Genomic DNA, 14,627 nt, shown 5'->3' with positions numbered 1-14,627 from the left:
TTCCAATTAATTACATTTCATTTAAAACTTTGGATGTTAAAATAACCATTTTTATTCATTGTTATTTCCGTAAATAAAACAACCAAAACTTAAAATAAATGTTAAGAGAAATTTAATTTTTTTGAATTGAAAAAAATATCTTTGTTGTAAGTACTATTTTATCATAATGTATCAAACAAATGTATAACTCCAAAAATAAATTCTATATAATTTAACTTATAAAGACGTTTATGTATTTGCGTAGAGTCGAGCTCATAAATTCGAAACGTTTGACGTGTTTATCTTATTTTAGCGAAATTTATAGTATACTTATTATTTCACTTATAAGTACTGCTGTAATATTACTATAACTCTGACCAGATACGCCTACTGTTAACATGTTAAAACAATACAGGCATAGAGCAAACCGTATAAATCATTTTCATTTGCGTGGAATTTAACCTATTTTTTTTTTATTAAAAAATATTATGTTAATATACAATCAGTAAGTATTATCGCCTTATTCAGGGACACAAGCATTTGTTTTTTTTTTACTCTCCGGCCGATCTTATTGATGGTAAAACGATATTTGGTTTCTAAAATACTACAAAGACTTTTAATTCTGTGCATAATTATTTTTATAAACCGTCACTTATAATAATTTCACCGACTAATGATAAAATGCTTGCTAATATTACATTCTTATAATATGAAGTTTACAAAACAATAAATTGGTGCGAGCGGCCCTTAAACGTGTATTGTTTTTAGCTATCAAAGTACTCGTTGTATAATTAGTATTATTATGAACTTTGAAAATTGAGAAGCTTTTATTTTTTCGTTGAAAATGTTAAATCTCGTTAATATTAAAGTTACACGATTTTCTCTACTACACAATGTCAACACAAAGTTGTATTTTTCAAATAAACCGGTAGGTAACTATATACCATCTCGGTTGTGCATTATGTTCAAAACTTTGTTAACGGCCCATTAAAAGTCAATAACGGGTCGATCATATAGTTGTTGTTAACTCTTCAAACAACCAGCCAACGAATAGCACCGGATGGCACTTTTTCTTAAATTGTATAAAAATAAAATACCGACAAAAAAAACCCCCGAGGAAACTGAGATTGTCCGTAAAGCTAATGGATATTCTCTAAGCTTGAACTTTTTTTCTTAAAATATTTTCTAAATAGTGCCTAGGAAGTTATGAACATATTCGTAACTATTTTTATTCTATTATTTTTTTTATATTTAGTAGGCTAAAACGATTCGTATACATGTTATGAGGTTCGAGTTGGGATAAATTCGCCATAAAAACCAGGGCACGCTCTTTGTGCTCGGGTCGAGCAAAAATCAGTTATAAGTGGTTTTTTTTTTTATCGTGTGGGCTCTTCTGATAGTGGCGAATAGCTCGAATAATGGCTCGCCGCCCACCTATATCGCCACATGGGGTGTACGTGATTTGTGTGTAGTGAACCGCAAAAAAATATATATAATAATCATAAAAAAAAAAAAAAAAATAAAGAATAGAAAACGCATCGCAAAATCATCTCGACCGAGTTTAATGAGCCAGACACAAAAGCTCTTCTCTCTATATATATATTTCCATCTGGTTAGTACTGCGAAACAGCCGCAATAGAACGTATAAGGTGGCCGAAGAATTCCAAATGAGTAAGCCCTATGACGTGCCACGAATGATCATGCGACAAACGCGGATAAGGAAGTCGGTATCATTAATTTCTAGCCGTCCAAAGTCGGATAGCGTTGATCGATACACTGACAATCTCGTTGAATGTTAAAAAATCACAACGACCGCGTCTGTCTGACTTCCATTAGTAGCACTACGCCGCCTTGCCTCTCGTTGACTAAAAAAAACATATTATGTTTCTAGACCCGGACTGAATGGAGGGATAGGGATTAAGCCCACTAGTATAGGCCAGAATACGTCCTAAAATGTGTACATTAGAAACGCTACGGAGTTGTGAGATATTCGGATTTTTTAATTAAAAAAATTCTATAGTTATTAGGTAGATTAAAAAAAAATTTGTATAAGACTTTAGTGAGGCCTGTTTTGTGTTAGGAAATAATTTTAAAAAATAGCACCACACAGCACACTGGAATATGTGTAAACATAAAATGCCTATACGAAATGACATTGGTACTATTGTCTCGTATAAGTTAGGGCATTATCGTGTGCTTTAATTGTTCTCTGCCAAAATGTTCTACCTAGCACAACCCATTATCTAATCAATAACAGGTCAGTGTCTTTTCATTTAACTATACACGTCGATCCGATTGTTGTGTAAAAAATACTATTAATGATTTACATTTGAACACACTTTAAGTCATAAATCGGTCAAAGTTTTTATGGATTTTATTCTATTTATATTATTTAGTGTATCTTGTCAACTGGCATGGACACATCCCAAAAAGCACAAAGTAACATATTAAAGTCAACCGTGTTACGCTAATTAATGTCAATTCATTTAAAATGTAAACGGTCGTTCAATTATTGACTCAATAATTATATTGGTAAAACTTACAAACAACTTTATATTAAAACCAAATAATATTTTGAATTTCCAGCGAAATAAGACGTGATTTATCAAAGTGAATTTTACAGTGTATTTGCAAAAAACCGAGCATCTAGTAACTTTATGTAACAAAGATTTTGTATTAATTTTACAACAGTGTTAAAAAAATATATATTTAAACAAATTGGAGAGAATGCGAACGGGAACAAAAATTAATTAGTAAGAAATGCTTCCAAGTTTACAATATATAATGCGCTCTGTTGTTAACAGTAATATTATACTTTTCTTACTATATATTATATTATACTATGGAACGAAAACGATTACATACAAATATTGCTTTTATACACTTTTGACGCGTACAATAACAGCACAGATAAAAAGGCTTATAATATTTATATTTCTGTAGTAAAACATTTAACGAGTAGTTTGCCATAAAAATTGTTGAATCTGCTTTAATCTCGATTGTCATAACAAATGTTACCCATAGACGATTTATAATACTATAGGCCATAGGGTATAGCAGCCGATTGCTGAACACTAACGCCGTTAAAAAGACAATAATGTATACAAATAATAAATAACATATACTGCATCTACTCGACGTAATAAATACAACAGCATATACGAGATAAAATACACTGTATCTGTCGGCGATGCGAGCACTTAACGATGCATTTATGTGACTGTTTTTCTGTAAAAAATGGCCTTGGACTTGAAGGAAAGTTTTGCGTATAGCTTGCCAGTGTCCAATGACTTCCAGACATATATCTGGCAAATGCATTTTCTGGGATCGGCTAGACGGACGCTTCTGTATACACGCAAGAGTTACAATTCTGATGGCGCAACAAATATATGTTATAAAAAGACATTATATTCATAGGTGCATAAGTTAAAACAATAAAATTAAGGCGGTAAAAAATCAAAGTTCTGTAACTTTGATTACATCTTGTAACAGATGTAACTTAATTATTTAATTTTAAATAAATAAATTACCATAAAAAAAAACTTGTCAATTTAAAATCAAAAATAGCATAAAAACGTTTATAGCTAATTAAGGCGTGGATGAAAAAGTAACTTGGTTATAGTTACAAGTTAAAAATGGGGAAAATCCACAAAGTTATAGATTTTGTAGAACTTTGTAAGTAGGATGACTTTAAGACTATTGTATACACATATTATACTATAAACGAGCGTTCCATGTCGTTCGACTTCTTATACGAAACATTACAACTTTAGAAGGTACATTATACGTAAAGTACATGGTAATATATACTTTAAGGTAAGTGAATTTTGGCAGCAATGACGTTGTTGAGTGAAATTGAAAGGCCAATATGACGGTGATCGATTCGCCGAGAAAAAATCCACATCGGGTCGAACGATTTGCACTAACAAAATATTATTTTATTTATATAAGTGTTATCACATAAAACGCCGAGTTCACGTAAACCTTGTCGATTCGACCGAAACGCGCTGCCGGTACGGACAGATCGAAGCCCTTGGGTTTTATAGTTCATGTTGGCCTATTACAAGTAAATCGGCTTAGCCAACGACTAGTTTGTTCTGAATAAAAAATAAAAGGCTGAAAACTTTTTTTTTTCGTAGGAACAATCGTAAAGCTATAGCGATAAATATGCAAACTATAGAAATATCACAATACTTATCTAATCAAAACGTGAATACATTTGACTACTCTAATTTTGTATAGTATTTGTTATGCATACAAATTATAACGTTATGACACCATTTGACTATAACATATTTACCTAACCCTTATGACTTATGCAATCGTTCGTTAAAATCGTTTAGTAACACAGCACTATTTTATGATTAATTAATATTGACTTTTCTTTCTTTCGCGATTCGAATTTAAAAGGAACGATAAAAGTTATATTACATTTTCGACATAATGATTAATCGGTATTTTTATAACTAATTGTGTTGGAAAATAAACTTGAACGCAAAAAGTAAGTATTTGTTCTAGAACGATAATATTAAACTTTATAAATCCGTTTACGCTACTACATTTCTTTTTTTTAACTGTCAGTACCGGCTGTTAGTTTTCAATGACGTCTTAGTTATGTCTTCCAGTACTTAAGTTAATTGTTTGGTCGTGACTAGAAAATATTTGAACAATCTAAAAATAATGAACTTTTGAATGAATAGCGCGTATACTCAGACATTAAGGGTTAATAGGCTCAATTTTGGAAAGCAGAGTTCAAGGAACCAATTGCAAAGGAGGAGTACGTTTGCAATATATAAGACAACGGTAACTAAAGACCAAGTATCAGTGATTCGTATTAAGAAATAAAGAGGTCTGCTATAGCAAACAAATATCAAAGCATGGAAATTACTGTAAACCAATCCATGAATTAAAAACTGAAGACCGAAATGAAACATTTAAAAGTCATACAAGATATTCTTATTACTATTAGGAATATTATGTACTTTTGACCAATTTAAACTAATTTCTCGCACTGTGGAAAGAATGTTTTATTTGTAATATCTGGTAAGGTATTTATTTGTATATTACATTATGGATATAGCGGTAACCTAATGCGTTTGTCATCACAAAATCAATATGATTGAAATTTGAACAGAATTAAAACGGTGTGATGTGATCAAATGTTGACATTAAAATGCGTACTTGTCACGCTTTTATTCTTCTGATACGTTACACTCGCATCAACGCTTTAAGTGGTTTGGTTGTTAATTTGTTTATGTATATTGCAAATAATAGTCATTCTACATTACACCTACTGTCGACTCTGAATTTCGACCACATAATTATAAAATAACAATTGGCCGTTAAACATAATTTAAAACCTACATTCGACTCGTTTCTTCGTATACAATATAATATGCTATTACTAATTAGTTCAAACAGTGCCAAAAAATAAATACTCAGAAATAATGCTAACAATATTACTATGCACATTTTACATTATCGTTTAACTATATGATTAATATCTAAGCATTAAATATTTACATTGCTAGGTAGCTACAATAAAATATAAATTATTAATAATTATCGGACGGACTAAGCAACAGTACTGTTACTTAAATATCCCACAAAATCAGACAACTGACATTAAAATTTAAGTTTAAACTCAACCTTTTTAATATCAAGTATGAGAAAAACGCTGTGTACAAATAAATTCCTTACCTGGTGATTTCTTCGACAAGTTTACACGGATCAGCTGCGTAAAACTTCACTCCGAAATAAAATGTAAAGTTTTCATTACCTGAAACAAAATTATATTTACCAGAAATAATTAGTAAATGGATGTGTTCAATTTTTTTTATTTTTTGTTTTTACTTTTTAATTTTATAAAAGATTAAACCACGGTACTCTGCATTAGTTATAAGCTATAGGCTAGGACTTATGCGTGTAACCTACATTGTAATAAATATGATACACTAAAGGGTTGCAAAGAGCTTCAATTAGCCGATTTATCTCGAGCGCGCTGACGAGAGCTGGTTTTCAATGGAAAACATAATAATAAAATGTAAAACCTAATGGTTGTGTTTTAATGAAGAAAATAACTAAAAATATACAAGAATGGCGCAAATCTTATAAAAGGTTTTTTTTTTGCCCTTCTTTGTAAACGAACCATAGGAAACTGAGGCAATGGAAATTATTGTCAATAAAAAAAAAAACTGCTAACCTAATATTTCCGCGCAGGAAGCGAATACCCAACCACCAGAGTAATTTATGCTGTGAAATTAATTACAAGCACGTTTTACAGCCACTTCAAAGCTCAAGAAAATATATAAAAATATACACTTAAATTGCGGTGTAGTCGTCGCTCGGGCACCGCGTAGCTGATCATTTGTTAAGAACTACCGGGAGAGGTTTTTTTAACGACGAATCATTTGCATTTCACTTTTTCGGGTAATACCTGACACGAATTTTGATTTACAACCACCGGCCAAATTATTGCAACCCTTTTTCTTATAATTAACTATCAAAAATTCATTGAACTCTCCACTATAGTCTCGGAGAGAAAACAATAATCACAAATTAATTCATTAGAAAGAATACACATATTTTACCACGATGAAAAATACTCAAAAATAATTTTGGGTTACCCAAAAATGTGTTTTAAAATAGTCCCATCTTCAATGAAAATTATTCAAAATATTGATAATTTTCGCAGTTAACGAAAGGTTGTTAAATAAATTAATTAAGTGGATTGTATTACTGGCTTATAAATAATCTAAAAGTATTAATAGCCCTACAATTCTCAGACCAGAATATTTTTTTGAGTTTAACACAAGAACATTAATAATTGCACGTACATTTTAAGTTGGAAAAATTAACCCTCTGGTAAGGAATGTACTACGTAGTTTTTTCTAAAATTACTTCATGTCGAATGGGGAGACGCATGATCATAAAAAGTTCATTAAAAGTCAACACTTCAAAAGGACTACCCTTAACTGTATAATATAGTCTAAACTATTCAAACATAATAATTGTATTTGTCATTCAACTAATCTTTCCTTACCTATTCTTATATCTGAAAAAGTCGACTATCTAAATTTATTAACAAAAATAAATGTTTAAATCACATAACTTTTCACTCGCCATTTTGTTCCATCTATCGTTTCTCCTCTACAAATTATCGTACCAATTATTTTTCTCTGAAATATATTTTAAGTAATAAGTACCGCCAACACTAATACTTACTATAAATTATTTTTTTTTTTTTTATATGTTAAGCTTAAGCGTGTTTATTAACCGTTATTATTTTTTATTTTTGGGCTTTCCTCGTTCTGTTATGGATGAATAAATAACCATGGAGAAAAGCTTCTTGGAAAATTAAACAATCCGCAAAAATTATTAATTTTTTCTCCGACCAAGTGGATATCATCATTCGGAAAAATGTGTTTGTGCTGAGAACAGCACAATAACAAAAACGGAAAACAACGTGATCTCGTCGTTACTGGAATAAAGACTATTTTCGGGAATTGGACGAAAAATATGTATCATTATTATTATATTATATTATATTTTGTCACTTTAGCACCGTTCGGACCGGATAAATCCGAGGAAATATGATCGAAACGAGTGTTAAAATCAAACCGTTGCGGACCTATAAATTATTCGGAATAAAATGTTAATTGACACATTGTTACCGGAGGGCGCGTTCTCCAACAGGGTGCAACGATGTTGCACAGTGTATATATATATATATTATATTATCGACCGACACACGGCAATACGCACTCGTTACAATATTTATCGATAAAGTACCGCGTGTCGTGATTTTTGAATTTCGAGCGCAAAATATATAACGTGGGTAAAGGGTAGAGTTGCAAGTCATACATTCGGAAAGGTCCCTATTTCTCTGGTTACGCACACGCACGAGCACGCATAATATACACATACGAACGCCGATGCTGACAAGGGTAGCGGCCCAGTGAATATTTATGCATCTACAATAGCGTTTTAATGGGCTATAACGCCGTTAATAAGCCGCCGCAAACTCATAGTACTGTTGTTTTACCGCATACCGAGTTGTATACTCGTGTGCAAGAGGAATTCTGTATATTATAAAACACAGAAATCCAATTCCATGCCTAATGCCTACATGTGCGGTTACACACGGTTATTTTGATAAATGGCAAAAGAGAGGTGTTTGTTGTAATTGGAATCGTGGATTTATCATATTTTGAATTATTTATACATACATAGTTGTATTGAACAAAATAAATCACACTCACCCTTCATCTGTTTCGATATTTTCTTTGACAAATCCAACCAATGCTGAAACACAAGTAATACAATAATTATAAATATAATAATATAATATAATTCATGTACTAGAACTGTACTATACACCATGATTATAACATAGGATGAGAAAAATAGGAAGATCAAGCTTATTGGCGTTTAGGTCACAGTAGTACAGAACTCTCCTTCCCCCCCAGATTATCGACAGCTTACAAAATAGCACTTACCGTTTGATTTTGGGTGTCGAGATACCGTAGACCGAAGTACGCGGTCTCTATGATACTCAAGTGTCTGACGACGACATCAAACACTTCTTGACCGAGACTCGAGCTCTAGAAAATAAAATACAAACGCAATTAATTAGTGACTGGTGTACACATAAATCATAATATGTACTCTACTATACATTTTGAACTACACTCTTAAATTTTAAATTTATTTTTATTGTATTTCCATGTAAATCTATTTTATTAAATATTTTCCTCACGAATCCAGACAAAATCGGTAGATCTTTTTTTAGTTAAATAGATCTTTCAAGTAGAATATTATGATCAGATGTTATTACAGACATTATAAAGAAGACTTTAATCTTATCGGTTTTACATAGAAGTCAACTTGTTTGCAGAATTCGAATTGTAACTTATATTGGACTTCGATAAGGAACATCCGCTTCCGTTTTGGTGTCGACGATAATCCGACTGGAATGCCACTTTACATAGTGAACTTGCAGGCAACGTTGTATCGTACAATGTGAAATCGTTGCTAATTTTGGACGATTTAACTCTCGCCGATTTACCATCGTTATCTTTCGCCGAGTATACCGCGTTAAACAAGATATTCGCTCTCAAAACTTCAGAGAAGTAATGACTTTATATGTTGACACGTGCACGTCTCTTTTCACGCTATATTATTCAAATAGATATAAATAAGATGAATAATATAATGTCTTGGCTATTGCTGCGTACACCGCATCAACATAGTTGTAAAATTCCAAAAACATTAAATTAAAAAATAAAATCAACGTATTACAAGAGTTCGGCAAAAATATTAGATAATATTCCCTAAAAACTTTTCATTTTAAAAGCCGTTTGCTTTGTGTGTGTAGCACATCAAACATAATAACGCAACACAAGAAAAAGACGGTAAAAATCCAAACATAACGCCATAAATGTAATCTTTTTGATTTTTCGAACAACAATAATACATAAAAAAAAAGCCAGTACGACTCACATAAAATCGTTCGCCCAATAGTTTCTTTAAATGTCGGCGTAGTAAAAAAATATAAAAATAAAGTAAGGTAGGAAAAAAATATATAAAATACAATCCGAGTACCTACTATAAATTCCTAAGGCGAGGAACTATAATAATAATATGGTTCTCTAATAAAGAAACTCCAGGCAGAGTAAACCTTATTTCTTTGTACTATTTATTCAAGTATTTCAAATAGTTCAAATGTCCAGCAGTTCTAAGTTTCTTTGTATCATAATTCAAACGCTTAACAAAATATTAACTATATGTACATTTTTTTTTTCTTTAATGTTGTATACATTTCTAAACAACGCATTTAATTTTTCTGCAAGAATGACTTTAATACGGAAATAAAAACTAAATGAAAATTAATATAAATAAACTACTGCAGTCTGTATCCGTTATATGCTTTCAATAGAGTAAAATGTTGTACAAAGACTGTACGATGACTGCAATTTTTCGTATTTCACTGTACTACATACACGCAGTACTTATGGCGAATCCATACCACAATAATCATCAGGCAAAAATATGATAAATCAAAACCGAAGGAAACAATAGTTTTGTATATATTTTTTTTTTTTGGTTCATTTAATTGGTTTTGTCCGCTGTCCCGAGTAGTGGTAAAACGACTCGTAAAAAACGGGTCAGCCAAGACAAACCGATTTTGAGTAAATAAAGTCTATATTATATGCAACTAGCAAAAGGGAGAAGAAAAATTATAACGCTCGCATTACCTCGCTCGGGTTATGTACTTACATCACACACACACACACGCGCGCGCGCTTACATAGCCGCACATGTATAATTCATGAGACGCGAAAACCATCAATCAAACAAAGCCTCATCTTGGTCAGTGTCTGTCCGCTCTCGTCCCGAAGACGTTAACAGTTTTCTCGAGACTTAGGGAGGGCGGGGCGAGACCCGCAGTTAATAGCGCACAATATGGGGAGATTTTATCGGTTCATGATGAAAATACGACTAGTGGTAATAGTGCGGGAAGACCGCGAAAGGAGCCCGTAACATATACACAGCCTGTGTATATATATATATATATATATACAGGCTTCATATAATATACATGTTTCTGTGTGTGCGTGTACAAAATCATCTTCATCGATTTATGAACAGCGTGATAAAATAGGGTCCGTCGGATGGGCGCAACTTTAATGGCCAATTTCATAGAAACCCATTTCACCGTGTAAATATTAAATAATATTGTAGTGCACACAACTCGAATCAATCATTTCGGATATCCATGGATGGTTAATATAGTATATCATCTAGGTATTATAATAATATATATGTATATATATATATATAATAGCTGCTTAAAAAATGATTAATAACTTGATTGAGAAAGTTGCCGAAACTCCGAAGAAAATGCTACACGCCGATTGCTTACAACCAATACAAATATATATACTATTTATATCATCGTAGGCTCAGATAGTAAGTTATTAACTTTTTATCAAGATTAAATTTTTTTCAGTTTCAGTGGTGGCGAGGTGGTAAGCAAAAATATTGTTTGCTTAGACATAGTTTACTTTGGTTATAACATTCATACGATACCAAATTATAGGCAATTAGTCCTCAAAATCGTATTCAGTCAGTACTAAGATGACCTTAATCTCCACCACTTATCTTCCCCTTCTAAGCAGCCATCTGAAATGATTTTAATATGGACATGGCCCACCAGTACCAAAGTATAAATTAAAGACATGTCTAATGTGATGGGTACTTGAAATATACCTATATATTTCAATACGATTTCTTTACACGTTATTTTAACTTCTTATAACAACATATGTTTTCCAGAACTACTGTTTAGATGGGCGTAGGACGATAATGTTGTATGGAAATCGAATTGAAAATATCTATTTTATTTCTTTGTCAAAAACGCTTTTGGCTTAAAATTGCAACGCCGCGCCGTGCATACGAATGATTAATGGCGAATACACAGTTTATTTAGATCTGTTTTCTTTAAAACATAATGTAACAACGTTACGGCCGCGGTGTGGGTCGACTAGACTGTGTACAGTGTATAGTATGTTATTTTACGTGCATGCCCATAACAAGGTATCTCGTCCAATGTAACAAAACCATTGCGTTGACTCGTCGGAAGGGCGTACCAGAACATGTTACACAGCTATGTTATGTTTATTGCCTACGCCTCGTCTAGTAATTTGCCACAGATAATATTACGATTATGACGACAAAGCGCCCGAGTCAGATTTCCAAACGAAAAACAAATTTTCAACGCATACTCGACTTAATCAAATGTCGTCAAGTACCTATCTAGGGGTTGCGCAAAATCGACAACGCGAAACAATCCAAAACGCCTCGGCGACGATATCATTTAAAACCGTTTTTGACATCCATTTGTTTATAGGTCCCTCGGGCACCGTTACTCTTTGGGCACTGCGAACGGGGCGCGTTTCATTAGCATGATATCAACAAATGTGTAGCAATAAAAAATAAATAAATAAAACGCAACACCGCCTGGACGCCAAAGGTATAATAACACAACGGTAGGCAGGTGTACATAATAATAATATTAATGATAATGCGAGTACATTGTAACGTTGTAATGCCGTTTTAAGTAACGCTCACGGGCCACTGTTATCGGTACGCGGATATACTTCCTGGTTTTGTTTTTTATTATTTTTATTTTACACCGCCCAGAGCTGCGCAATGATCATAATATGCGATACGGCCCCGTGATGTCAGCGCACACACTAGCTATACTATAAAATATACAACTCGCAAGAGCCACGAGGACCGTATACCAGGTTAGAATAGTAATAACCGATTTTGAACCGAATGATTTACAACGGCTATAATGCAATAATAATTGACGGCTCATTAGGGACCGAGAACGAGCCCCCCGATGAACTCGACTTGTCGTCGCGCATTATAAAGTGCTTAATTATTGAGAAGCTGTTTTTTTTTTAATCCACACAAACCAAATACACACACGCGCGCGCGCAGACAATCATACCTTTGTGGTTAATGATCATCTCTATTGTAGGATACCCGTTGTACACTTTCACACACGCGCGCTTTCATCGCACCATCATTACTGTTACGCTATTAATTCAATTTAAAGTACAACAAAAAATATAACAAACTTTTTTCCTTTTTTTTTTTTTTGTTATTCAACCGCTATTTCGATTGATTCCGTTTATAAATACAACTGCGCAAACCCAAATGTACGCCGTTGGTCGTTTGGTCAATAATTTAATTATTCGGCCCAATCAATTTTTATAATTTGCATGTTTTCTCTTTCATGTAAAAAAAACTTAATTGAACACAAAATTTCACACCGTATAACCCTGGACACATAAAGGTGGCTGTTTTATATAGAACAGAGAGTGAATGACCATAATATCTCATATTCATACATTTTTAGAACCGATTTGAAATCCGGTATCAGTACAATTAAAAAATTTGGAATCTGTGTATTGTATTTGTATTGAAGGGAGGATTTAGAGGACACTTATTTATACAATATGTTCTACCTTAAAACATTATTTGACATTCATGGCCTCGATTTTAAACTGAAACTTTATGTATAATAATAATATTATATTTTATTTGAATTGGAATCAAAACCGAAATAACCTTAACGTTTGCCATATACATGCTAACAACTTTTTTTTAATCAAAATAACTCGCTTTCGATTGTGCTTATAATAGTGTTGTATTTTTTATAAAATTACAAGCGATTCGGTTGCCGGATGTTACCGTAATTGATTGTGTAAAGCTTTGCTTGCGTAAATGTTTCCAGAAATGGAGAGTGTATAAGATGTGTGTGTATAATGTGTACCTACATAAGGAGATAGAGAAGGGGTGTTATGTATGTGTGTGTTGAAATGAAGTTCCGACGCGTTTAACCCGAGGGTAGGAAAATAAATGTAGAAGGAAAAACCGTTCTCGACGATTACGGTCCGAATTAACGTTCTACCTGCCTAACATGCATATGTAAGGGAAACAAAAGAAAAGCGCTTTATTGTGTAGCGAGTTCACGCACTTTGACGATGCACGAGGGTCGAATATACCTTGTTGAGAGAAATATAAAGAAAATTATATAAAGTAATTATTAACGATTATTCGGTGTTTGCTATTGAAGTGCAATAGTAAACGTTAAAATCCAATTGTATTATTCCAATGTTTTCTCTTAATCATTTGAATAATAGTTTGATTTTTCATTTGCTTTATTTAGATGTCATAAAACATTGGGTAACATAATCTGTAGTTTGCTTATATTTTAATCAACGACTAGAAACAGCGTATAATAAATTATTGTGTTAGTGTTGCGATGTTATATTTTTCCAGTTACGATATGTGTCGTTCATTGTAAAAGTGAATTGTCTCTATGTAATTGAATTTTGAAATAATGAAAGATATGACTAAACTCGACTCCATTAAGCAGAAATATGTATATTTTAAAATGTTGTAGTTACACCACTTTTACAATGAACGATCCATATATCACGCCACCTTTTTTTCCATTTGAAAATCTAATCTAAACGAAAATTATATTTGAAATTTATTCAATTTAAACACAGAGCGGATGATCCGTGGACACACCAAATAAGACTGGCCTAATGACTTTTTAAAAACAACAACACTCGACGCTTTAACCGGCGACGGTAATGAATAAATTGAGTTTTCATACCGCCAAAGATGAAAAATGATTGTTTTCCAACTCAAGAGCGAGCTCCCATGTCTTTTCTGTGCGCCTCGCTTGTGTTTATTTTCCAAAACGTTCAATACAAACGCGGATGACGCTTGTTAAACAATAAATTAAACCGTCGTTGGTGTGCCACTAATTCTATGCTTGTGTATCCATTTATTTATTTCATGTACCGCCGGCGATGGTGTCGCCTGTTTTGTTCGAAAATATCAACGAGCATTGTCAACGGTTGTGTGTGAAAATATACGCCCAAGAGATTAAGAAGCCGAGCACTGCCGTGTGCATGTCTTCTTATCCGAACGCCCAGCGGGAGACACAGAGCACTGTCGCTGGAATAACTTTTATCCGACGACATTAACCGTAATTAATTGTCGTTAGTCCAGGGCACTACTGCACTGGTGTCTTAAGGGTGCACCGAGGAGCGATATAA

The 14,627-nt window shown here is 32.9% G+C and overlaps 1 protein-coding gene across 2 annotated transcripts in view; it reads right to left on the bottom strand.

Moving 5' to 3' along the window:
• Nucleotides 1–14,627, bottom strand: part of LOC126834260 (band 4.1-like protein 4) — a 105,208-nt gene that overhangs the window by 35,157 nt on the left and 55,424 nt on the right. For both annotated transcript variants that reach the window (XM_050566053.1, XM_050566054.1), the window contains exons 3-5: nucleotides 8,478–8,582; nucleotides 8,241–8,283; nucleotides 5,680–5,758 (exon numbers count right to left, since the gene is read on the bottom strand). In XM_050566053.1, the coding sequence (XP_050422010.1) occupies nucleotides 5,680–5,758; nucleotides 8,241–8,283; nucleotides 8,478–8,582 (227 nt within the window). The remainder of the gene's footprint in view (nucleotides 1–5,679; nucleotides 5,759–8,240; nucleotides 8,284–8,477; nucleotides 8,583–14,627) is intronic.

This window comes from Adelges cooleyi, unplaced genomic scaffold (assembly GCF_023614345.1).
Source record: "Adelges cooleyi isolate 19-005CV unplaced genomic scaffold, UGA_ACOO_1.1 ACOO_flye_CR_arks_rails_tigmint_CR_PRNA_21, whole genome shotgun sequence".
Lineage (NCBI taxonomy): Eukaryota > Metazoa > Arthropoda > Insecta > Hemiptera > Adelgidae > Adelges > Adelges cooleyi.
The sequence above is the reverse complement of the archived record's forward strand: the minus strand, read 5'-3'. Positions and strand labels throughout refer to the sequence as shown.